This window comes from Saimiri boliviensis, chromosome 14 (genome assembly GCF_048565385.1).
Source record: "Saimiri boliviensis isolate mSaiBol1 chromosome 14, mSaiBol1.pri, whole genome shotgun sequence".
Classification (NCBI taxonomy): domain Eukaryota; kingdom Metazoa; phylum Chordata; class Mammalia; order Primates; family Cebidae; genus Saimiri; species Saimiri boliviensis.
Window position 1 is genome coordinate 94,487,367 of NC_133462.1, and position 27,103 is coordinate 94,514,469.

Below are 27,103 nucleotides of genomic sequence, written 5' to 3' on the forward strand. Positions count from 1 at the left end.
GTTGGCAGGAGCACGAACCAGTGGTCAGATGCAACGTCCTGCCTCGTGTATTTGCCTCTTGGTGCTTTGTTCAGAACTTCCCCAAGTAGAGTGAAACTCAGGAGCGAAGAAACCGAGTCACCGTGAAAGGATGGGAAATTATCTCCTGCGAAAACTCGGGTGAGTCTGGACTCTGGGGGCTGCGTTTCTTGGGAGAAAGAGAACAGAGATAGGGAGGCTGGACACATGCATTTGTAAGGGCGTGCTTCAGGAAGGCTGAGCTTGGAGACAGCATCCTTTCAGAGCACACAGGGATGCTCGGTGGACTCCTGCCCTACTCTCGAACCACGATAGGATGCCAGATGAGAAAACAAAAATACTGGATGCTATGTCACATTCAAATTTCAGAAGAATAATTTTTTTTAGTAAGACTGTGCCTCATATAATATTTTGGGCATTATTACATGGGTTGTATTTTACTAAAAAGTTATTCATTGTTTATCTGGAATTCAAATGCAGCAGTGCATCTGGTATTTCATCTGGCAACCCTAGACAACTGCCACTTGAATTTTTCTGCTCCTTTTTTTCTTTATGTGGGCATAGAGCTTACGTTCCCATCTGTCAGCTTCGTGGGTTGATATGAGAATGAACTGTCACGTTCTTGCAAATTATGGAGGCAGAATATGCATTTGAATGCTTTTGCCTTCAGTCACAGCTTTTTGGGTAACGTTCAGCTTTACACTCTTCCAGTACTCCATAACTTGTAGAATGTACATAGACAATAGGAATTATTGCTCTTACATCTTGCTTCATCTTAAATGACCGAGTGTTCCGCATCCCACCCCTCTGTCCACTTTCCAGACCCCTTCCACACAGTCTTGCATATGATGTGACTACAGTCATAGGCCCAGGGAAAAACTCTCATCATAGCACCCCCGTGCTCCAGTGGGTACCATGTAGAAATATGACTGGACAAAAAGGATGTGACCCAATGCTAACAGACTGAGTGGAACATTGCAGGGCGTCTTGTGCTGTCTGTTTAGATTCTTCTTGACCTCTCTGTGCAGCATTCCTTACTTCCGCGTGTGGGGCAGAACATGCTCTGGAATGGGGGGCTCATGACCTACAGTCAAACAAAACAGCTCTTAGTGAGGCAGCTGATTGTCTTCCCCACACCTGTTAGTTCATGCCACCTCCCTCGACCGGGTTAAAAAGCACTGCTGTCCCTTGACCTCTTCATTTAGTCTTTCAGTTGCTTCCTATTTCTCAAAGAGCTTAAGGGTTTGTGGATGGAGAAGGGCCATCACAGCAAGGATGAGGATTACTCTGGGCAGTAGACGGAGGAAAAATGACACAATCGTGCTGAGAGGTAAATTCAAATATTTACCCTGAAGAAAAAATGCTTCCCTTCTTTTAAAGTTAACCAGGGTTTATGGAAAGCCTACGTAAGACAATGGTCTTGGTCTCAAGAAAGAATTAAACATGAAAGGAAAATAGATATGGAAGCAAATTTTAAAAGTGGATAGGCCCCTTCAGAGAACATAGTACTTGATCACTCTGACTCAGCTTTAAAAAAATAGAGATTATGTGGCTCAGTTAATTAAAATTGAGAGAAAATTAAAACTTGTCAAGGTTACTTTTGCTATAAAATTATGACTCTCACGTGTAATGTATGAGGCCAAGTCGTCCGTCATTTCTGTTACACCACAATGGCTTCCATTTCAGATTAGGCAGATGCTAACGTGCTCTGTGTAGAAGCACAAACAGTGCACTAAAGAAACAAGAGGAAGGAAGGAACGGAATTCTGATTTGGGAGAGCAGGAAGGAAGGACATGTTTGAGGAACTGCCATTTGGATTGTGCTGTAAATGCTAGGCAGACTTACAAAGTAGGAAAAGACAGTCCAAACAAAAGGGACAAACTGAAAATGATGAGGTTCAAGTACATGGTATTACTACCAACAGTAGGACACACTGCTCAGAGATGACTCCAGTAGCAGAAGAAATGGAGAATGAAGTTGGGGGTCTGTTAATGAAGGTCCTTCAAAGGCGCATAGGAAGTGATAAATGAGTGAACATTTATAAGCTGGAGAAAGATGCAATGTGGCATGTATTTTAGGAAGAAATATCTATCCTCAGTGAGTATGGAAGAATGACAGAGAAATAGACAGTTAACAAGCTCTTAAAATATACCAAGGATGGTGTAGGGGCAATGGGAAAACTTCCCCTTTGGTCTCTGAAATCAACTGAGAAAAGGCACATTAATCGGACAAAAGGCATAAAAATTTATTGATCATTGTTTTATGCGGCACAAGAGCCTGAGAATGAAGACCCAAAGATGCAAAGGAAACTGTCCAATTTTATGCTCAGGTTAAACAAATTATGGATAGCCATGTAGAAACGTGACTGGATGAAAAGGATATGACCTAATGCGAATAGACTCAGTGGCAAATCCTAGCAAGTCTTGTTCTGCTGGTTTAGATTCTTCTTGACCTCTCTGTGCAGCATTCCTTACTTATGGGTGTGGGGCAGAACACTCTCTGGAATAGGGTCTTATGACCTACAGTCAAACAAAGTAGGTCAGATAATTTCTTTATATCTGGTTCTTACACAGAAAGATAGAGGGAAAGTTAGAGTCGTCTTATTCATTACATGGCTGGCTTTGGGGAAAAGAAGTTCTGATTTCTATGAATCACCTCAAGGAAGAGGGATTCTAATTTCTATGACTAGCCCTGGGGAGGAATGAGTTGCCAGAGAGAGGAGGGCAGGAGAAAGAGAGAGCTGCTTCTCAGCCCTTTATTTTGAAGTATCATTTTCTGAGCCCCAACAAAGAGATGGTAAAGAGCTGAAATTCCTAAGGAACAACCAAAATGAAGAGGAAATTCAGTAAATGCATTCCCAAAGAGTCGCCTTGGAGTTTGTGGTGTGAGAGGAGGCTGGAGCATGGCCTCTACAACGCTGATGCAGAGAAGCTCTTGCTGCCCTGACCCTGCTCGTCAAAGGCCTCTTACCTTGGGCAGTACCTAATTTGCAGCCCGATAACTGGCTGCAGATGAGTCTGGGGAAGGTGGCTGCTGCTTTCTACCTCTCTGGCTAGCAAGAGGGTGAAGTAAATGTTGACATCACCATAGGCAGTGTCCATCACACACTCTCTTTAGTTTTTATTTCAAAATTGATTTTGTTCTTTGAAGGCTTTATCCTCCCATATAAATTTATACACAAAATCTGAATTTGTGTATTTTATCAAAAGTGCCAGCTTGAACATTGATTGGGATAACACTGTGAATATAGAGATGTATTTGCAAATTATTCTATATTTATGCAGATATACTATTAATACTCCAATCAAAACAATTATTTGCAAATACTTTTATTTAAATGTTCTTTAATGCATTCTAATATTTTAATTTTTTGTTTTTCTTTTATTCTTTGTTAGATTGATTTCTAGATACCACATGCAACAATAATAAATCTATGAGTGGCATTTTTTCCTAGCGTGTTATTGTTGGAATGTTATTGAATTTTGCAAGATGATTTGGTATTCACTAGCCTTGTTGAATTTCTAATTTTTTTTCATGGCTTTTTAATCTTAGTGAAATCTGCAGAAATTTTACATAATTTACATAGTTAATATATCATCTATAAAGTTAAAGATTTTTCTGGCAACTCATTCCTCCCCAAGGCTAGCCATAGAAATTTTACAATTTTACATAGTTACTATATCATGTATAAAGTCATGACCAAAACACCAAAAGCAATGGCAACAAAAGCCAAAATAGATAAATGGGACCTAATCAAACTCCACAGCTTCTGCACGGCAAAAGAAACAGTCAGTAGATTGAATCGGCAACCAACAGAATGGGAAAAAATTTTTGCATTCTACCCATCTGACAAGGGGCTGATATCCAGAATTTACAAAGAACTAAAGCAGATCTACAAGAAAAAAACAAACAAGCCCATTCAAAAATGGTCAAAGGATATGAACAGATACTTTACAAAAGAAGACATACAAGAGGCCAACAAACATATGAAAAAATGCTCATCATCACTGGTCATCAGAGAAATGCAAATCAAAACCACATTGAGATACCATCTCACACCAGTTAGAATGGCGATCATTAAAAAATCGGGAAACAACAGATGCTGGAGAGGATGTGGAGAAATAGGAACTTTTACACTGTTGGTGGGAATGTAAATTAATTCAACCATTGTGGAAGACAGTGTGGCGATTCCTCAAGGACCTAAAAATAGAAATCCCATTTGACCCAGCAATCCCATTACTGGGTATATATCCAAAGGATTATAAATCATTCTACTACAAGGACACGTGCACACGAATGTTCATTGCAGCACTGTTTACAATAGCAAAGACCTGGAACCAACCCAAATGCCCATTGATGATAGACTGGATAGGGAAAATGTGGTACATATACACCATGGAATATTACTGCAGCCATCAAAAGCGATGAGTTCACGTCCTTTGTAGGGACATGGATGAACCTGGAAACCATCATTCTCAGCAATCTGACACAAGAACAGAAAATCAAACACCGTATATTCTCACTCATAGGCGGGTGTTGAACAATGAGAACACATGGACACAGGGAGGGGAGCACTACACACTGGGGTCCGTTGGGGGGAAATGGGGGAGGGACGGGGGGGTGGGGAGGTGGGAAGAGATAGCATGGGGAGAAATGACAGATACAGGTGAGGGGACGGAAGGCAGCAAACCACACTGCCTTGTGTGTACCTATGCAACAATCTTGCATGTTCTTCACATGTACCCCAAAACCTAAAATGCAATAAAAAAAAAATAAAATAAATAAATAAATAAATAAAGTTAAAGATTTTTCTACTCTTTGTCATTTCTCATAAATCTTATAGGTATCTTTATCTTATCTGATAGCATAATTATGTTTAACAATGTCAGAATTCTTAGGCATCCTTGTCTTATAACTGATCACGATTTTTTTTCTGAATTGTTTTCATTAAGTTTGCTGTACATTTTTGACATTTATGTTTGGCATTAATGTTTTTGGCATATTGTCTCTATCAAAATAAGAAAATTCTACTTTTTTTTTAATATGTAGAAATGAGACTTCACTGTGTTGCCCAGTCTGGCGTTCAGTAGCTATTCACAGATGCAATCAGAGTGCACTACAGCTTTGAACCCCTGGCCTCAAGTGATCTTCCTGCCTCAGCCTCCCAAGGAGCTGCACCCAGCTCTTCTGAGGGTTTTTATTGTTAATAAGGACCAAACATTATCAAATGCATTTTTAAACTATTGGGATAACCTCATGATTCTTCTCTTAGACTTCTAAAGTGGTTAATTATGTCAATAAATATTTTTGCTGATTACCTATCCTTAGATTTCTGGGATAAAACCCATTTGATTGTGATGTGTGCCATTTTACTATAGTTTTAGATTTAGTTAACTTATATTTTATTGAGGATTATTGCATCTATTTTCATGATTGAATAGGATCTGTGATTTTTTTTTAAATTTGATTTTTTTTTTTTTTTTTTTTTTTGAGACGGAGTTTCACTCTTGTTACCCAGGCTGGAGCACAATGGCACGATCTCGGCTCACCGCAACCTCCGCCTCCTGGGTTCAGGCAATTCTCCTGCCTCAGCCTCCTGAGTAGCTGGGATTACAGGCACGTGCCACCATGCCCAGCTAATTTTTTTGTATTTTTAGTAGAGACGGGGTTTCACCATGTTGACCAGGATGGTCTCGATCTCTTGACCTCGTGATCCACCTGCCTCGGCCTCCCAAAGGGCTGGGATTACAGGCTTGAGCCACCGCGCCTGGCCTAAAAATTTGATTTAGTTAATTGAAAATTAAAGTTTACAAATCTCATTAAATGGATTGGCATCATTTTACATTTTTCTACTTTCTGAAATATCTTATATATGAGAGTATATTTGTCACTTGAAGTTTGGTAAATTGTGTATGCAGCTATATAAGCTGGAATTGTTTGTTATTGATGGTATTCATGTGCCAGATTTTGCATTTTATTTTTTTTCCAGAGTATTCATTTTAAGCCATCATGTTTATTTTACATAATTATTCGTCATGTTTGTTTTATGTCTGTAATACTTATTCTGAACTTTCTGTATTTTTGTCCCTCTTCCTTATTTCTTTAGTTGGTCTTTCCAGACTTTTGCTGTCTTACTGATATTATTTTTTAAGATTTGGTTCCCTATCATATTCATTTTTACTTACAACTTTCTTGTTTCTTTTTTCTCTCCCAACTTTTTAAGACAAATGCTTACTTTGTCATTATTAGTTATTTATATTTCCTTATGAATGTATTTTAGCAACCTGTTTTCTTCGCACTTCACCGTATCCTGCAAATAGTCTTGCGTAGCTTGCATTATTATTTACTCTGTGGTTTTAGAAGGTTCCTTTATGATTCCTTCTTTAACGTAAGGATTACTTAGTATAGTACTTATGCCTAGACGTGTACACTTTTAGTTATAGCTTATTGAGTTTCCATTTTACTGCTTGATAGTTGGAGAAATAGTGTGCAAATTGTTGATTTTGGGGGATATTTATTAAGACTTTCTTTGTGGAGTTATAAAGTTATAAGTCAACATCTAACATTTAGAAAGTTGAAAAACAAGAAGAAAAAAACCTAGAAGGTTTAAAAAATTACCCATAAGCTTAATTCTTTGGCCAAGATACATTTAAAGCTTAATAAAATACCCATTTTTAAAAACAGTAGAGTATTCATTGATTTGTTAATTAGGTCAACAAATTTTTGTACATCACCTATGGCCTGATATATCTGAATTCCTCTTGATTAAGAAAAATACTTTTACTTTATTCACAGTAGAATTTTGTATCTAGTTATGTTCAGTAATACTAATGGTGTGGAATTCCGATTAGGTCACTACTGATGTTAAGTACTTTCCTGTCTTGTTTTCAACTTTAAAATACAAACATCCTCTGGGGGTATAAGTCAGTGAATCACTAATAACCCCAAGGACAATTATTTTACCAGATTCTTTACTGACCAGTTTAGAAAGACGGAATCATGAGAAAACTGGATTCTGGGAAAAGGGAGAGAAAGAAGGAGACGCTCTTTACTGGATTTACAATCTACACTACCTTCGTTTTTATTTTTTACTTTTTTGAGATAGAGTCTCACTCTGTTGCCAGGCTGGAGTGCAGTGGCAGGATCTTGGCTCACTGCAACCTCCGCCTCCAGGGTTCAAGTGATTCTCCTTTCTCACCCTCCCGAGTAGCTGGGACTACAGGTGCGTGCCACCACGCCCGGCTAATTTTTGTATTTTTAGTAGAGATGAGGGCTCATCATGTTGGCGAGGTTGGTCTCGATCTCTTGACCTCATGATCCACCTGCCTTGGCCTCCCAAAGTGCTGGGATTGCAGATGTGAGCCACTGCACCCGGCCCAATCTACAATATTAAATACAGTAAGCACTACATCCAGATTTGACTGTACTTGTGACTATTACACAAAATATCTACATCAGCAACTGATTCTATAAAAATGCCCCCTCCTCTGTAAATTGACATTACTTTATATTTAACAAATATATTCTTTGCTTAGTGGCCTTGCGTGTTGATATGTAGCAATGTTTCTTGAACATATACATATGAGCTATATTCAGGGAAGGCACTTTCTCAGCCTTGGTTCCAAATACTTTCCCGGAATTCTGCTGGTAAGCAGAGGTGAGGCTCTTACGTGCAAAGCTGCACAGAAGCAGAAGGATAGACCAGTGTTGCAGATGTGATCACAGAGGAAAAGAAAGCCACTCAAAGAAATGCTATGTTTGGACAACTGGTGTTGTAGAAAGTTTGATGAATCAAGTCACAAACGCAAGTTGCTAACTATTGTGTTAACCATGCAAATCACCTGATTTCTCTAACTTCATCATTTAGTGTTTGCCTGATTATCGTAAAGATGACGATAATCGATGGCAAAACACCAAGAGTAATAGAAAAAAATCAGCTTTCCTGAATGCACATAAAGATCCCTGCCGCGCGTGGTGGCTCAAGCCTGTAATCCCAGCATTTGGGAGGCCGAGGCGGGTGGATCATGAGGTCAAGAGATCGAGACCATGCTGGTCAACATGGTGAAACCTCGTCTCTACTAAAAATACAAAAAATTAGCTGGGCACGGTGGTGGGTGCCTGTAATCCCAGCTACTCAGGAGGCTGAGGCAGGAGAATCGCCTGAACCCAGGAGGTGGAGGTTGCGGTGAGCCGAGATCGCGCCATTGCACTCCAGCCTGGGTAACAAGAGCGAAACTCTGTCTCAAAAAAAAAAAAAAAAAAAAAAAAAAAGATCCCGGTGTCTTATCTGTACGTGGATGTCCACATGCAGCAGGGCCCAGAGAAGCTTGCTGTGGTTCAGAGGGCCAGGACTGACAGTCCTCACACTCCACAAAGGTGTGCACAAACCTCGTCTCGCCCTGGGTTGTTGCAGAGGTGGCACCTCCCTGCTGCTAAGGTCTTTGTAGCTTCTTGGGAGCTCTCACCTCCTGGAGATTCAGGAAGTTTGCATGTTGGGTCATGATAAATCCCAAGACTGAGAGATCAAAGGTCAGACTGTGGGCATTTTGTCCCATCAGCTGGTCTCTGAGGTGAGTTTCTGACATACATTCTATCTGTGACTGCTTATTGATTTTGAAGTTAAGGGAAGTTTGTCACAAAGAAAAGGCAGGCTTAGTTTAATGGTTCAGAAAGAGAAGAAGGTGAAAAAATTTGGAGGGTACTAACAATCTCTCTTTTTTCTTGTATGTTTCCATATAGTTGCCTTGGAGAGAACCAAAAGAAGCCCAGAAAGGGAAACCCGGATGAGGAAAGAAAATGGTAAGAACGGAGCATGTCAGGGCTTTGTTTTCTTTGCGATTACTTCCAGAGTAGCTGCCGCACTAGAACTAACACCTCTTGGGGCCACTATAATAGAGTTCTTTGGTGATTGCCTGCATGCCGTGGCAGCATGTTAGACATTGGTTGTATCTAAGTAAGAAAGACAGAGTATTAGCGCACATTGATTATATAATGCAAGTGTAGAAACGTAAAGCTAGAATAAAGCATGTTTGGTTTTGGTTGGCTACATGTGGTGGCCATATTTCCCACCTTTTCCTTGTGAGTAGACAGAATAATCTTTGGGAAACATATCTCATCAGGCCTTTTCCTTGCCTGAGACCATTCAATGGTTCTTCATTGCATCCAGAATAAAATGCAAACTCTTCATCAGGGCCTACAATTCTGTAAGAATTGGATTCTGCATCTCTCTCCAATCTGGTTCCTCTCCCTCTCCCTTCACTCACTATCTTACAGGCATTCTCCTTTTATTTGTTCTTCAAGCCACCAAACTCAGCCTCACCTTAGAGCAGTTATACAAGCTACTTATTTACTGCATAATTAAAAAAAGTTTTCCAGATTTGGACTTGGACTGATTGATAATGTCTCTTCCTGGAGATGCTGGTTCTCGTGCCCTTCTCTGAAAGACCCCCTCACTAGGGAGGGAGGAACTTTGCTTCCACACCCCATGGTTTTATGGCACTAGAACCTACATGTATTTGTTGGGGCCTTTATCTCCACTTGTAACTGTATGTCGCTTGAGCTCTTTCCAGTCCACTTCCTTCATAGACCACACGCACGTTAAAGTCATGTCATTTCATTTTCTGGTGCGTATCTGTTGCCCGACCCTTACAAGACAATCAGTGGAAAAAAGAAAAAAAATGGAGTGGAAAAATAGTAGATATCTTGATGTTGATATCTTCCCTCGGCTTAGATGAACAGAAACACCCTGCCTTGTTGGTCAACCGTAGGCTTTTCATATTTTTGCAGTAATCTCTTTTTTAATCATTTCATCTCAATGTCTTGGTTTCTATCTCTGAGATGGCTCTTCTCTTCCACGGTATGAAGGGACAGAGGATTGAGGAGATGAGCCAGGTATTTGTGGGTGATGTGAAATGACGTTTGCAGGCATCAGCCCCTCCCAAATGTTCCAACGAGGACACTTTCATGCACAAAGGAGAGAGCTGACTTCATGAGTCAGCCCTCAGGGGCAGTGGCGTTGACTGTGCCTATCTTGTGACCCTTTCTCATGCTCCCCCCAGCTCCTCTCGTGGTTTGTAGCTGAAGAGGAGATAGCAATGATTCGATGATGTTATTGAATGAGGTTCTTTCACCAGCCGCTGTGCATCAGTTCTGTATGTCTTTTAAGCACATTAAGCATTTAATTTAGGCAAAAACTAGTCATTTAAACTAGGCTTTTGTTTCACCATGTCTAAAGCAAGATCTGAACTAGACGTCACTCTCTAATGTTTTTCTGTTAAAGAAACTGAAGTGTTACCATTCTCAAATACCAGCAAGTCTTTATTACAAGCAGACATTAACTAAACGAAGATACATTCAGGGTCTTTAGGGTTTTCCCATGCAAGGAAATTTTATAAGCAAGACTCATAGAATTTTCACTAGTCAGCATGGTGAGGAAGATCTGAACCATTTTACTATTCCAGTGAATCGCAGTCAAATATGTATGTTTCACGTGGGCTCAGAAGTTGATTTTCCATTTGGCAAATTTCACAGGATGATGTCTACTGAATAAAGTTGGATTTTCTACATCTTGCTGAGTCAGTTTTGATTATTGGATTTTTACCAGAGTATTATTCATTTAAACACATTTACAGAAAGAACAGTGTGAGCTCTTTCAAGTCACTTAACTTTTAAGATTTAGGTTTATAGAGGTATAGCACAGTAAAATTCACCCTTCATATATGTACAGTTTGATAAGTTTAGGAAAAACATACACAGTCATGTAATCACCACAATCAAGATACAGAATATTTCCATCACCCCTCTCTTTCCCTTCAACCCCTGGTAACCACCGATCTGATTTCTGTTTTGCTTTTTTCCAGGATGTCATAGTATCATTGCTTTTATCTTTATTACAGTCTTTTTTTTTTTTTTTTGCTTTCCTTAGTTTTTAAAATTGTTGCTATTCTAATTGTTTTGAATTCAAAACTTAATAGTTTTGTTCTCAATTTTTCTTGTTTAGGAATGGAAGCATATATGAATATAAACTTTCCCTGTAAACAATATTTTACCTGTATTCTATGTGTCAGTAAAGGAAATACTATTTTTGTCTAATATTTTGCAAATTTTAATTTATTCTTGAACCTGAATAGATTTTAAATTTCAAATATTGCTTTATAGTCTTAAGTATAATTTAAATTTTATTTCATTGTTGCCAGTATCTGTGTGGTCTGTGTTATTTCTGCTTTATGGATTTTATTAAAGTCTTCTTCATCCTATATGTTAGCTTTGAGACAAGTTACTTACATTCTCTAAATTTTGGGTTCTTCATATGTAAAATAGTCTTAAAATACTACAGTTTTAGCTTGTGTTTGTGGAAAAAGAAATCAGTGCATATGTTTCGGTTTCTAACCGAAGTACCAAGCTTGGATTTTTTTTTTTACAGAGGCAGGTTCTTGGGAAGGAAAAACACCAGCCAGGATAGAGATGAAAATGAAAGAGTTTATTTACAAGATACCATGTCAGGATAGAGATGGAAATGAAAGAGTTTATTTACAAGGTACCATACCCAGAAGAGCCCCTTCTGCACATCGACACCGGCAGACAGCAGCACGGGTTATCTCAAGACAGTCGCAGCGCTCTCTTCTTCTCTTTCTCTGATGTTTGCTGAGTATTTTATATGTTAGTTCATTATGAGGACAGGCGCAGACCTCCTCCCCTTGGAACTATGCCTTCATTATGTGACCTCATCCTTGAAGTTGTTTATCAAAATTGCAGGCATGGAAATTGGCCAGATTTCCATGCCTTATATCATCATCTAAAATATGTCTGGGAGCATTCTGAGCTCTGAATACTCCCAGAAACTGTTCAAGGAAATGAAGATAAACTATTTTTCTCAAGTGAAGTTCTGGTCATAGCTCATGTCCTCAAATGCCTCTACAGCATATTATTATGTATACAAATTTTGAACATATATAATCATTGTTCAAAGATTATAATTCCGAAATTTGTTTGCAAGAGAAACCATATTGTGTATTTCAGATATTCTCTGTCATTATTTTTTTCTATTTTTTATCAGCTGAGAGAAATTAATCTACTGTTTTGAGTTAGCTTTCATGTTTTTTCTTTCTTTCATATGGATTCTAAATATTTTGGTGTGTAGCAATTCGTGACAGTATTAGTGTTTGTTGGTTTTAATCTCTAACGTGCCATCTTCTGTCCGGCTCCTTTTCTGTCATGAGGGGCTTGCTAAAGTCTTCATCTTCTGGAGTGTGAGAAGGTCCCTGTGACGGGATATCAAGGACACCTGAGGACCCTGCAGGCAGCTCCCTCTCAGACAGGGAGGAGAGAGGCAGGTCCTGCTTCGTTAGTATTGTCTAGTCCAGTTCCCATATACCAATCTGTATTCATTTACTAGGGCTGTCATAGCAAAGTACCATAGACTGGGCGGCTTAAAGAACCCAAATTTCCTTTCTCACAATTATGGAGGCTGGAAGTCTGAGATCAAGGTGTTGGCAGAGGTGGGTTGTTTTGTGCGGTCTGTCTTTGGCTTGTACATGGCTGTCTTTTCCCTGAGTCTTCCCTCTGTGTGTGACTGTGTTCAAATTTTCTGTTCTTACAAAAACACCAGTCATTTGGAAATAGGGCCCACCCTTAGGACCTTGTTTTAATTTAATCACCACTGTTAAGACCGTCACATTCTGAGGTCCTGGGGATTAGGACTTCAACATGCAGACTTTAAGAGGCCACAGTTTAGTTCATGAGAGATGTCAAGAGAATCTAAGAGGGTTCCTAGAAATCCAGGAATTACTGCCACTGTCTGGAAGTTTCCAGTGGCCACAGCATATAGAATTGCTTCACTGTATTTAAGACAGAGTGGACGACCAGTAGGTGCTGATAATCCAGTCTGGACTTAGACAGGTTTGGATTTTGTGGCTAGAGCCTCAGAACGACAGATAACCGAGTGGCTGGATTCTTCGTTCACCAACTTCTTCGTTATACAACTTCACATTTTACAAATTTCAAATGTGATTGTGCAGTAATGTTTGCTTTATTTCTTTCCTAAAGACCTCATAGGTTTTAGATGATCTCAGTACGAAGACATTTGACGATACACTTTCTTTCCTTGGAGAATAATACAATTTGAGGGTCAGCACCTTCCTCCTCACAGCTCAGTGAGTGTAATTCCACTCTGCAGTTGTGGAGCTGGGCCGCCTTAAGCGCCCTTCCTGATGACTTGGTTTTATATACGTTTTCCCCATGAATGTTTGAAACTCATTATTTGTTCCCCACCCCCACCCCAGACTCATGTATTTTCTTTTATACATGTGTCTTTATTTTAAATATTTTCCTCACCTTTCTTGAGGTATGAATGACCAGAAAGACTGTACATATTTAAGGTATACAATGTGATGTTTCGATATGTATATACAGTAAAGTGATTACCGCAATAAAGTACGTTAACAAATTAATATATTTGTTACCTCACACAGTTACCATTATTTTTGTGTGTGGTGAGAATGCCTCCCAGGTTCAAGTGATTCTCCTGCAGCAGCCTCTGGAGTAGCGCGGATTGCAGGCACGCAGCACCACGCTGGCCTAAATTATTGTTTTCTATAATTTTCCTCACTAGGCTATCAAATGCTAGAACTTATTTCTTCTAGCTAACTATATTTTTGTACCTATTAGCCAATTTCTCTTCATTCCTTCCTACCCTATTAGTGTTGTTTTAATTTAATATGCAAATGTTGTCATTCTCTACAATTATTTTCCTGGTTTAGGCAGTCTGCTTTCCTTCTCCATTTGTTATTGTTAATAATTATTAACAATTATATATATATATATGTTTGTTTTGTTTTTGTTGTTCAGTTCATCTTTGTAACGTTGTGCTTTTTAATTAACTTTTTTAAAATTGCATTTTAGGTTTTGGGGTACATGTGACGAACACGCAAGATTGTTGCATATACACACTGGGTTTTTGTTTCTTTGTTTGTTTTTATTATCCAGTTCATCTTTGTAACTTTGTGCTTAGTATTCTGAATGAAAGTAGATCATTTGTGAGACAAAATTGTGTGTGTGTGCACGCACATGTGTGTATGCATGTGTGTTTAAGGAGGGTGCAGAAGAGAAACAAGCTACAGCTGTCACTGAACCAAATGAGGGCAGCTCGCCTGGCACTGTAAGGCAAAACAACCACATGGAGTTTCGCTGCAGGACAAAGAGGTGTCTATTTGCGGGTCTCAGGCTTACGACCTGTCCTCTTCAATGGCTTACAAGCAAGGGTTTTTAAAGGCAGGGGTAAATTTCAGGAAAGAAGAATTTACAGGCAAAATTGTAAATCAGTACATGGAGATTACAGTTGGTTTGGCTAAAAAGAAGCTGGGGGGAAAGGGTGCCTTATAAATCATAGGCGGAATGAAAGATTCTTTGATGTGCAATTGTTTAAGGCAGCAAAGCTTTGTCTAAAAGTATGGGGCCAAGAGAAAGGAATGTCAAGGTCTGGCCCCTGGGCATGATTTCCTCCAGGCTCCTCAGGAAGAGATGTGGACAAAGCCTGGCAGTGGGGGTTCAGTCCTTGGCTGCCTCGTGCCTGAGGTCCGTGTGCCAGGCGATGCGTTTGGTGGAGATTCCGGTTTCCTCCGGCTTGCCAGCCTGCCCGTCTGCTTCTCAAGGCTGGCTGGGTGCCTGGAATTTCCGTGAAGGAACTCATGGCGTTCCTTTATTTCCTTGCTTGTGGTGCCTGACAGGCTTCCAAGAGGGGGTCTCTGCTCTGTTGCAAAATCCAGGCTTTGCTTGTGGCATGTCGTTTTAGAATACTTCCTCCCAGAATATTTTTCCCTTAGCCCAGGCACGTCTCTGTACTGTGTGTGTAATTGGCTGTCCTGGAGATGGGCAGCTTATCACAAGTTGTATCCTTTTCCCACATTTTCCCTTAAATTTAGGAGTCTGAGTGACAGAGAAATAAAAGGTGAGGAGCTGGCAACCCTGTCTCCTCCCCACTGCCTCTGGCTCCTCTTTATTGTGTAAATTGTGTCCCTTTGGAAATAATCTCTACTTTCATCACTGGTCCACACTTATTAACGTGTATGACTGTAAAGTTTTAGTTAGAATTTGTAAGACTCTCTTATTTGCCTTTAAGGATTTATACACCCTCATCAAGAATAGCAGAGAAATAAATTTCAAAACTTTCAATTTTCTCCCTTGAATTGTCCCAAATTTCATTATATTATACATATGTTTTCATTCATGTGATAATATGTGTAGTCTGATAATCTAAGAATTTCCTTGGCTCCATGCTCTATGGAACTTTGTTTTCCGCTGTTCATTGTTTTCCTAGATTTTTGTGGTTTTTCAAAAAAGGGTAGAGTAAGCAGCCTTTTAATTTTATTTAAAATTTGCATGGTAAATCTGACAATGGCCTTAGGTTAAGGGTAACCAAATGCTTTGAAAGGCATTTGCAGCTTTGGAGAACCTGGAGGATCTCATGTTACTATCTCTTTCCTTGTAGGCAGGAAATGACTGCATCTGAAAGAAAACATCAAGATCAAGATAAGAAAAGTAAGTCATTGCTTTATAATATTTTTCATAGTAGGGAAGTATAAATTTAAGCATCCAGTTATCAGACACTCTTGATCCTATTGTAATAAAAGACTGGAGAAGAGGCTGCTTGGAGTTCTTACTCTTTCATAAAACCAATCACATCATTCTTGGAACTAAAGTAATATTTGTATATATATTTTTGATCAGCATTTAATAAACTTTTGTGGAAAGAAGTTAACCAAAATTCTCTTGATTTTAATTTATATATTGGTGTTTCAAAATAGGGTCTTTGAATATTAGCAGGTGATAAAAAGTGTATTTTTTTGTTCTCAAGAAGTTGCAAGAAGCTGATGGTACACTCCTGTAGTCCTAGCTACTTGGGAGGCTGAAGTAGGAAGATTCCTTGAGGCCAGGAGTTAGAGTCCAGTCCGAGCAATGTAGCAAGAGCCTGTCTCTTAAAAAAAAGAATTTGCTCTGTTTGCCATAGTATGTAGGTATAGTAATCATGTAATTACTATAAAATCGACAGTTACGAATAACAGGGCTCAGCCTCTGTGGACAAGCATATTTAAAGGAAACTCTGTTTCTTTTTCACGTCAACTTTATTGAGGTATAACTGACAAATAAAAATTGCCTAATATTCAAAGTGTGCAATGCGATGATCTGACACAGGCGTCTCCAAACTACGGCCTGCGGGCCGCATGCGGCCCCCTGAGGCCATTTATCTGGCCCCCCGCCGCACTTCAGGAAGGGGCACCTCTTTCACTGGTGGTCAGTGAGAGGAGCACAGTATGTGGTGGCCCTCCAACGGTCTGAGGGACAGTGAACTGGCCCCCTGTGTAAAAAGTTTGGGGACACCTTCTGACATATATATATATATATATATATATATACCTTGTATAATGATTACTACATCAAATTAATAAATCCATCGCTATACATAGCTACCATCTTGTATGAATGTGGGGACATATGGACACTTCAGATCTATTCCCTTAGCAAATTTCAAAAAAAGAATACTACATTGTTAACTAACAAGCAATGGGAAAGGATTTCCTATTCAATACATGGTGCTGGGTTAACTGGTTAGCCATACGCAGAGAATTGAAACTGGACCCCTTATGCCATATACAAAGATTGACTCAAGATGAATTAAAGACCTAAATGTAAATTCCAAAGCTATAAAAACCCTGTAAGACAACCTAGGCAGTACCGTTCAGAACATAGAAACAAGCAAATATGTGATGATGAAGACACCAAAAGCAATTGTAACAAAAGCAGAAATGGACAAATGGGATCCAGTTAAACTAAAGTGCTTCTGCACAGCAAAATAACTATCAAGAGTGAACAGATGGCCAGGCATGGTGGCTCATACCTATAATCCCAGCACTTCGGGAGGCTGAGGCAGGCAGATCACGAGGTCAGGAGTTTGAGACCATCCTGGCTAACATGGTGAAACCCTGTCTCTACTAAAAATACAAAAATTAGCCAGGCATGGTGGCACACACCTGTAGTCCCAGCTACTCTGAAGGCTGAGGCAGGAGAATCGCTTGAACCTGGGAAGCGGAGGTTGCAGTGAACTGAGATTGTGCCACTGGACTCCAGCCTGGGTGACAGAGTGAACCTCTATCTCAAACAAAACAAAACAAAACAAAACAAAACAAAACAAACAAACAAACAAGCAAAAAACAATGAACAGACTACCTACAGAATGGGAGAAAATTTTTGCAAACCATGCCTCTGACAGAGGTCTAATATCTAGCACCTCTGAGGAACTTAAACACATTTACAGGAAAAAAAACACCACCATTAAAAACAGGAAAAGGGTTCGGCATGGTGGCACACGCCTGTAATCCCAGCACTTTGGGAGGTTGAGGCAGGTGGATCATGAGGTCAGGAGCTCGAGACCAGCCTGACCAACATGGTGAAACCCCATCTCTACTAAAAATACAAAAATTAGCCTGGCATGGTGGCATTTGCCTGTAATCCCAGCTATTTGGGAGGCTGAGGCAGGAGAATTGCTTGAACCCAGGAGGCGGAGGTTGCAGTGAGCCAAGATTGTGCCATTGCACTCCAGCCTGGGTGACAGAGCGAGTCTCTGTCTCAAAAAAAAAAAAAAAAAGTGGGAAAAGAATACAAACACTTTTCAAAAGAAGACATACCATGTGACCAACAATCATATGAAAAAAAAGCTCAATATCGCCGATCATTAGAGAAATGTATATCAACACAACAGTGAGGATGCTGGTGAGGTTGTGCAGAAAAGGGAACACTTATATGGTGCTGGTAGAAGTGTAATTTAGTTCACCCATTGTGGAAGACAGTGTGGCGATTCTATCCTGTCTAAAGACAGAACTACCATTTGACCCAGCAATCCTATTACTAGGTATATATCCAACGGAATATAAATCATTCTATTATAAAGACACCTGCATGTGTGTGTTCACTGCAACATTATTCACAATAGCAGAGACATGGAATCAACCTAAATGCCCATGAATAATAGACTGGATAAAGAAAATTTGTACATATACACCATGGAATACTATGCAGCCATAAAAAGAATGAGATCATGCCCTTTGCAGGGACATGATGGAGCTGGAGGCCATTATTCTTAGCAAAGTAATACAGGAACAGAAAACCAAATACCACATGTTTTCACTTTTATAAGTGGGAACTAAATGGTGAGAACACATGGAAACAGAGATATACCACACACTGGGGCCTAGCGGGGTGCAGAGTAGGAGGAGGAAAGGATCAGGGACAGTAACTAATGGGTGCCAGGCTTCATACCTGGGTGAGGAAATGATCTGTGCAACGAACCCCCATGACACAAGTTTACTTATGGGACAAACCTCCACACTTACCCCAAAATTAAAATAAAAGTTAAAAAAATTGAAAGAGAGTACTACATTGTTAACTCTGGTCACCGTGCTGACGTTAAGTCTTACTCGTCTTATACTGCAAGTTTGTGTGCTCTGATCAACATTTTCCCATTTCTCTCACCTCCCAGCCACTGGCAACCACAGTGTTACTCTCTGCTTCTGTAAAGAAACTCAGTTTCTTGTTGCTGTTGTCTCCACTGTCTTCTCTGCTTTTTGAAATAACTGTGTGGCGTCATTGTTTGGAACTTTGCATTTCCCCATCACATCTCAGATCACAGTAAGTTGTCTCTAGCGCTGCCACTCCACTGAGCAATTTCCATGGGCTATGCAATAAATTTATTTAAGCAAACATCATCATGAATAACATATTTAAAAAGCATCAGAGTGCACCCCAAATAAATTGTTAAATGATGCTATGATTTCTATTCATGTATATGTGCTTTTACTAAACCATGGTGTAAAATACATTGCTAACTGTGAGTCACGTTCAAAAAAGTTCAATGCCTCTACCCAATGGCAACAACTGACTTTAAAGAACAATTTCCAACCTTACCCTTAACTGCCCTTTCTCTAGTACTTATAAGTGTTTCTCAAGCTCTACCTCCTGAAAGTGTTGCTTCCTTGATTTGTTTGACACCACACTATACTCTTGAGACCCTCAGTCACTGACCACCGACCTGCCACTCTGCCAGCACACTTTCTTTGGTAAAATATAAAATGATGGTGCTCCTTAGTGATCATTCTTGGAATTTTTCTTCTCTTTTGAAGCTTTTGTGTATGATTGATCTTATTGCTTTTTCTAATCTTTAATCGAATTTTTTGGTGAAGGCATTTGGCAGAGTCGCATGTACTGTAAAGAACATTTTTTTTTTTTTGAGATGTAGTTTTGCTCTTATTGCCCAGGCTGGAATGCAGTGGCGCGATCTTGGCCCTCTCCAACCTCCACCTCCTGGGTTCAAGAGATTCTCCTGCTTCAACCTCCTGAGTAGCTGGGATTACAGGCATGCACCACCATGCCAGGCTAATTTTGTATTTTTTGTAGAGACGGGTTTCTCCATGTTGGTCAGGCTGGTTTCAAACTCCTGACCTCAGGTGGTCCACCTGCCTCGGCCTCCCAAAGTGCTGGGATTACAGGCATGAACCACTGTGCCCAGCTGCAAAGAATATATTTTACATATAGATACAAATGCTTTGATAGTTACATACTATTCACATTTTTTGTTTCATTTGGCCATCTTTGCAAATTATATTTATTTTCAAATGTTTCCTTTCAATTAAAATTTCAAAGTCCTAAGCTTAAAATTTTTCACCATATTCTCTTATGTATTTAGCATTTGCAGGATTTATCTCAATGCCCTTTTGTTTGTTTCTAACATTGTTTCTTCTCATAAATAGGAATGGTTGCCATATATTAGAATTCTGTGACCCCTCAATCTAGCTTGTTTATTAAAAAATTAGTAGTGGATTTCCGATTCACATATATGTAAATTGCTTCAGCATTCATAGATGGAATTAACATCAAACTGTATATTTGTATGTAACCTGAAATAGTTACTAATGTTATTTCTGTACCTATCTCTATAGTGAGTGTTCATTTTAAAGCATTGTATGATTTTCCTGTGATATTTACATAAAATTTAAATCTTAAATTTGTAACTATAATCATTGTTTATGCTTATCATATTGCATTGACATAGCATGTTTATGAACAACATTTTATTACCAAATTTGGAATCCATTTTATTCAGTACATTGGATGTGCTTTATTTACACAAAGAACATACTATTGATGCTACCTCAGAACGTATGTTCTTTATCTTGTCACTCAGTCTTGAGAACTTCAGTTATAAGATGGGGTAATGTCAGATGTTTAGATAATAGGCCTTTGCAGTTTTATTACTACTACATTCTATTTTTTCATCTTTTCCTTCAATCTGTGATGGTGCAAAGTAACACTTTCCTGTTTTTTTTTTAATCCTCCAGGCCAAGAAGTTTCATCCACTTCTAATCAGGTAATTAGAAAACAAAAAGCAAGACAAAAGAAAAACACAAACTTTTATTATGTTTTTCTGACAAATGTCAAAATACAGATGATTTATTCAAGAATAGCATCTGTCTTCCTTTATTTGTAATTTCTAAATGCACTTTTAGAAATCTTTCATATTTTAAATAATTTATGTGGTAATTGTAATGCAGAAATGAAAGGAAATAAAAAGTATTTTAACTGATCTAGATGAGTAGCAAGTTCTTATTGTTTTGGCCTCAATTCTGCTGAAGTATTTATTTATTTATTTATTTATTTATTTATTTATTTATTTATTTAGGGAGAGTCACACATTGTCACCCAGGCAGGAGTGCAGTGGCACAATCTCGGCTCACTGCTACCTTTACCTCCCGGATTCAAGTGATTCTGGTGCCTCAGCCTCCCAGGTAGCTGGTATTACAGGTGTGTACCACCACACCTGGCTAATTTTTGTATTTTTAGTAGAGACAGTTTTCACCATGTTGGCCAGGCTAGTCTGGAACTCTTGGCCTCAAGTGAATCCACTTGCCTCAGTCTCCCAAAGTGCTGGTGTTACAGGCGTGAGTCACCATACATTTTTGGTATGTTTTTGCAGTGGCTGGTACCAGTTTTTCCTTTCCATATTTAGTGCTTCCTTCAGGAGCTCTTGTGTGGCTGGCCTGGTGGTGACAAAAATCCCTCAGCGTTTACTTGTCTGTAAAGGATTTTAGTTCTCCTTCACATATGAAGCTTAGTTTGTCTGGGTATTAAATTCTAGGTTGAAAATTCTTTTCTTTAAGAATGTTGAATATTGGCCCCCACTCTCTTCTGGCTTGTAAGGTTTCTGCTGAGAGATCCACTGTGAGTCTGATGGGCTTCCCTTTGTGGGTAACCTGACCTTTCTCTCTGGCTGCCCTTAACATTTTTTCCTTCATTTCAACCTGGGTGAATGTCATGACTGTGTTTTCGTGTTGCTCTTCTTGAGGAGTATCTTTGTGGTGTTCTCTGTATTTCCTGAATTTGAAAGTTGGCCTTTCTTGCTAGGTTGGGGAAGTTCTCCTGGATAATATCCTGAAGAGTGTTTTCCAACTTGGTTTCATTCTCCCCTTCACTTTCAGGTACAGAAATCAAACATAGGTTTGGTCTTTTCATATAGTCCCATATTTCTTGGAGGCTTTGTTTTTTCCTTTCCATTCTTTTTTCTCTAATCTTGTCTTCATGCTTTATTTCATTAAGTTGATCTTCAATCTCTGATATCTTTTCTTTAGCTTGATCAATTTGGCTATTGATACTTGTGTATGCTTCATGAAATACTCGTGCTGTGTTTTTCAGCTCCATCAGGTTATTCATTTCTTCTCTAAACTGGTTATTCCAGTTAGCAATTTGTCTAACGTTTTATCAAGGTTCTTAGCTTCCTTGCATTGGTTTAGAACATGCTCCTTTAGCTCAGAGGAGTTTGTTATTACCCACTTTCTGAAGACTACTTCTGTCAGTTCGTCAGACTCATTCTCTGTCCTGTTTTGTTCTCTTGCTGGTGATGAGTTGTGATCCTTTGGAGGAGAAAAGGCATTCTGGTTTTTGGAATTTTCAGCCTTTTTGAGCTTTTTCTTTTTTTCATCTTTGTGGATTTATCTACCTTTGGTCTTTGCTGTTGGTGACCTTCGTATGGAGTTTTTGCATGGTACTCCTTTTTGTTGATGTGGAAGCTATTGCTTTCTGTTTGTAGTTTTCTTTCTAACAGTCAGGCCCCTCTTCTGCAGGTCTGCTGGAGTTTGCTGGGGGTCCACTGCAGACCCTGTTTCCTGGGTATCACCAGTGGAGGCTGCAGAACAGCAAAGATTGCTGCCTGCTCCTTCCTCTGGAAAGTTTGTGCCAGAGGGCACCCACCAGATCCAGATGGAGCTGTCCTGTATGAGGTGTCTGTTGACCCCAGCTGGGAGGTGTCTTTTTGTTAGGAGGCATGAGGCTCAGGGACACACTTGAGGAGGCAGTCTGTCACTTAGCAGAGCTCAAGCTCTGTGCTGGGAGATCTGCTGCTCTCTTCAGAGCCAGCAGGCAGGAAAATTTAAGTCTGCTGAAGCTGCACCCACAGCCGCCCCTTCCCCAGGGAGATGGGAGTTTTATCTATAAACCCCTTATTGTGGCTGCTGCCTTTTTTTCAGAGATGCCCTACATAGAAAGGAGGAATCTAGAGAGGCAGTCTGGCTATAGCAGCTTTGTGGTGCTGTGGTGGCTCTGCCCAGTTCAAACTTCCTGGTGATTTTGTTTACACTGTGAGAGAGAAACCACCTACTCAGCCTCAGTAATGGTGGAGTCTCCTCCCCCACCAAGCTCCAGCGTCCCAGGTTGACTTCAGACTGCTGTGCTGGCAGCAAGAATTTCAAGCCAATGGATCTTAACTTGCTGTGCTCCGTGGGGATGGGATCCACTGAGCAAGACCACTTGGCTCTCTGGCTTCAGCCCCCTTTCCAGGGGCGTGAATGGTTCTGTCTCACTGGCGTTCCAGGAGCCACTGGGGTATGAAAAACAACTCCTGGAGCTAGCTTGGTGTCTGCCCAAATGGCTGCCCAGTTTTTTTGTTTGAAACCTAGAGCCCTTGTGGTGTAGGCACCCGAGGGAATCTCATCTGTGGGTTGCGAACACCATGGGAAAAGTGTACTATCTGGGGCGGATAGCATTGTCCCTTAAGGCACGGTCCCCCATGGCCTCCCTTAGCTAGGGTAGGGAGTTCCCTGACCCCTTGTGCTTCTTCAGTGAGGTGATACCCTGCCCTGCTTCTGCTCACCCTCTGTGGGCTACACTGTCTCACCAGTCCCAATGAGATGAAACAGGTACCTCAGTTGGAAATGCAGAAATCACTCACCTTCTGCGTTAGTCTCACTGGGAGCTGCAGACTGGAGCTGTTCCTATTCTGTTTTTGTTCAGCTTTGTTGTTTTTGCTTAGGATTGTCTTGGCTATATGAGCTCTTTTTTGGTTTCATGTGGTATTTAAAGTATTTGTTTCTAGTTCTGTGAAGAAAGTCAATGGTAGCTTGATGGGAATAGCATTAAATCTATAAATTACTTTGGGCAGTATGGCCATTTTCATGATATTGATTCTTCCTATTCATGAGCATGGAATGTTTTTCCATCTGTTTGTGCCCTCTTATTTCCTTGAGCAGTGGTTTATAGTTCTCCTTGAAGAGGTTCTTCACATCCCTTTTAAGTTACATTCCTAGGTATTTTATTCTCTTTGTAACAATTGTGAATGGAAGTTCACTCGTGATTTGGCTCTCTGTTTTTCTGTCATTGGTGTATAGGAATGCTTGGGTTTTGGACACCTTAGGTGTAAGAGCACCCTGAGCTGTATAAAGAAGAAAGGAGGGTAGGGTACTGAGTTCAATTTGTGAATGACTCTGAGTCCTTGATTTCTTTTCTCTTTGTGCTTGGCAGGAAAACGAGAATGGCAGTGGTTCTGAAGAAGTGTGCTACACTGTCATTAATCACACCCCCCATCGGAGATCTTCCCTGAGTTCCAATGATGATGGTTATGAGAACATTGACTCCCTCACCAGGAGAATAAGAGAGTTTAGAGAAAGGTCAGAGACAGAATATGCCCTTCTTAGGACTTCTGTTATTAGGCCTTGTTCCTGCACCCATGAACATGATTATGAAGTTGTGCTTCCACACTAAATCCCTCAAGCTGCTTTATCACCTTCCAGCAATGCAGATGATGCAGACTAGCAGACTCTGGAGGAGTTCTTTACTCTGGGCAGTGCATGAAATATGCATTTCCGGCTAACGTTTAGAAATATTATCTTATTGTATATTCTTGGGCAACTCTGGAATGTGACATCTCTGTGGTTTAGGTGAAATCACATACATCGACACAATAACCTAAAGTATACTACGTGTTTTGCTTGTAAAGTTTGAGGACATGGAGGTGGTTAAAAAACAAAACAAAACAAAAAAAAAAACAAAATAACTTCTTAAGACAATTATGTAAACTGAAAATAAAATTCTAATCCCCCTGACTGACTGAATAGACCCCGTTCTGGGCCAAGGAGACCTCAGGTGAACCTGAAAGGCTGAATTCTGGCCATGATAGGAAAGGAGGTGAAACACACATTGTTATACCCCTTCCCTTTTGGAATATAGGCACAAGTGACCAGGATCAACATTAAAATAAAGATTGTATGACAGATGAAACAGACTGATTCTGGCAATAGGAGTCCCAATTCCAACCTGACTTTGGTATAGCATCACACACTGTCTGAGGGATGCTATCTATGAGACTTCGTCTACACAACAAAGACCTTGTTTTCCACAACCTCCTTATTTTAGCTAAAGCATTCTTTTCTACTCACTTCTTAAGTCTTTAGACAAAGTTTAACTCTTTCAACCAATTGCCTATCAGAAAATCTTTGAATCTACCTATGATCTGTAAGCTCTCTCCTGCTTCAAGATCTTGCCTCTTTAAGCTGAACCAATGTGCACTTTCCATGTATTGATTTATGTCTTGGAACTCCCGTCTCCCTTAAAAATGTATAAAACTAAACTGTAACCTGACCACCTCAGGCCCACTTTCTCAAAACCTCCTGAGACTGTACCCCAGGCTATGGTAACTCACATTGGCTCAGAATCAACTCACACACACACACACACACAAAGTGAAATGAATCATATATATTTGCTCATTATTGCCTTTCTAGCCATAGAGAATTGAAGGATTTTGTTCAAAGATTAGTAAAAATGGAAGATAAACTTGTGTTTATACCTTTGTTTACAACACACTAGTTAATCTAATCTGTGACTAGTTATTGCTACTGAAGGTAGAGGTATAGTTTCTGGTTTTAAAATGGAAGCAAACTGGAAAATAATCATCTAATTATACTTTCTTTCCCAAGAAAATTTTAAATGATATGCCAGCTTCCTAATATGGAGACAAAGGCCTTAATTGACAATGCATTCATGATATTTTTCTTGTATAGTTACAGTATACAAGTTGAGTATCCCTTATCTGAGATTCTTGAGACCAGAAGCATATTTCCGATTTATGTTTGGATTTTGGAATATTTCTATACACATAATGAGAGAGTTGGAAGATGGGATTCAAGTCTAAACATAACATTCACTTATGTTTGATATACACCTTATCTGAATAGCCTGAAGGTAATTTTAGACAATATTTTAAATAATTTTGCGCATGAAACCGAGTGTATGTACACCGGACCATCAGAAAGCAAAAATGTCACTATTTCAAGTCAGTGCTCAAAAAGTTTCAGTTTTAGGCTGGTGATGCAGTTCATGACTGTGATCCCAGCTCTTTGGGAAGCCAAGACAGGCGGATCTCTTGAGTCCAGCAGTTTGAGACCAGCCTGTGCAACACAGTGAGACCTTGCCTCTACAAATAATTAAAAATTAGCCAGGAGTGGTAGCATGCACCTGCAGTCCCAGGTACTCAGGAGGCTGAGGTAATAGGATCATTTGAGCTGGGAGGACGAGGCTGAACTGAGCCAGGATCCTGCCACCATACTCCAGCTTGGGCAACAGAGTGAGACTCTGTCTCAAAAAGAAAAAGTTTCAGATTTTGGAGCATTTTAGATCTAAAGATTGGGGATTTTTAACCTGTACTGACCTTTTAGTCCTTGACAAGCATTAATCAATAGGTGGACTTCAGCTAACTCATTTGTTGTATACACGTTTTGCCTCTCTACTCAACTAATTCTTGTGCTCTCTTGTGGTGATTTTAATGTGTAGAAGGGGAACTTAATAGAAACTTTGCAACTCTAGAAAAGTAATTCTATCAAAAATATGTCAGTCTTGTAGAAATTAGCCAATTTAAGAAAAATGACATAATGTTTTACTTTTTGTATTCCTGTGTAGCTATTTTTATGATATTAATAACATATTTTTAGTAAGGTTAATTTTAATTTGAATAACAGTCTGGAATTATAAGAGAACGGGCAGGCAATAGGTTAATAAACAGTATTCATTAGTAGAAGGAATATTGAAATCCAAGGGCATGTGTCTTCTGGTGGTTCACCATAAGCCATGGAAGATGTCTTAATCTTTCTGAGATCCGGTTTTTCAGCAAAGTAGAGTTTTAAAAATGTAACTGTCTTATGTGGTTGTGAAGAACAACAAAATCATTGCTATATAAGTGCTTTTTAACTTGTAAACTGTTTGGTGAAGCTTATCTTATCTTTTATGCATATAAATATTTGAATATTTGAAATTGTTTACATTTTAAAAATCAATTTTACTGAAGTATAATTATATACAAGAAAAGTTAACCACTGTAAGGGTAGAGTTATAAGAATTTTGTCAAATGTATTCACCCAGGTAATCACTTCCTTATGAAGAGATAGAACATGTGCATCATTCCAGAAAGTTCCATAATGCTCCTTTTCCCTTGGTTTCATCAGTCTTGGTAACCAATGATCTGCTTTGTATAATTATAACTTTTCTAGATATTTGTAGCGATGTATCCTTTCTGTGTTTATTTTGTGTAAGGCTTCTTTTATTCATTATAATATTTTTGAGATTCATCTATGTTTAACCTTCTATCAGTAGTTGTACATCTTACTTGTCTCAGTATGTCACCATATAGATATACATCATTTGTTAATTTAATTGCTTGATAGATATGTAGGATATTTAAGTTTTTGATATTATGAATACAGTGACTATAAATGAATAA

General features: G+C 39.4%; 1 protein-coding gene across 1 annotated transcript; it reads left to right on the forward strand.

Moving 5' to 3' along the window:
* GCSAML (germinal center associated signaling and motility like) lies at window positions 1-27,103 on the forward strand. Its single transcript, XM_003935297.4, has 5 exons — window positions 1-159; window positions 8,758-8,817; window positions 15,503-15,552; window positions 20,403-20,431; window positions 23,854-27,103. The coding sequence occupies exons 1-5, from the start codon at window positions 131-133 to the stop codon at window positions 24,091-24,093; spliced, it is 408 nt and encodes a 135-aa protein (XP_003935346.1). The 5' UTR covers window positions 1-130; the 3' UTR covers window positions 24,094-27,103.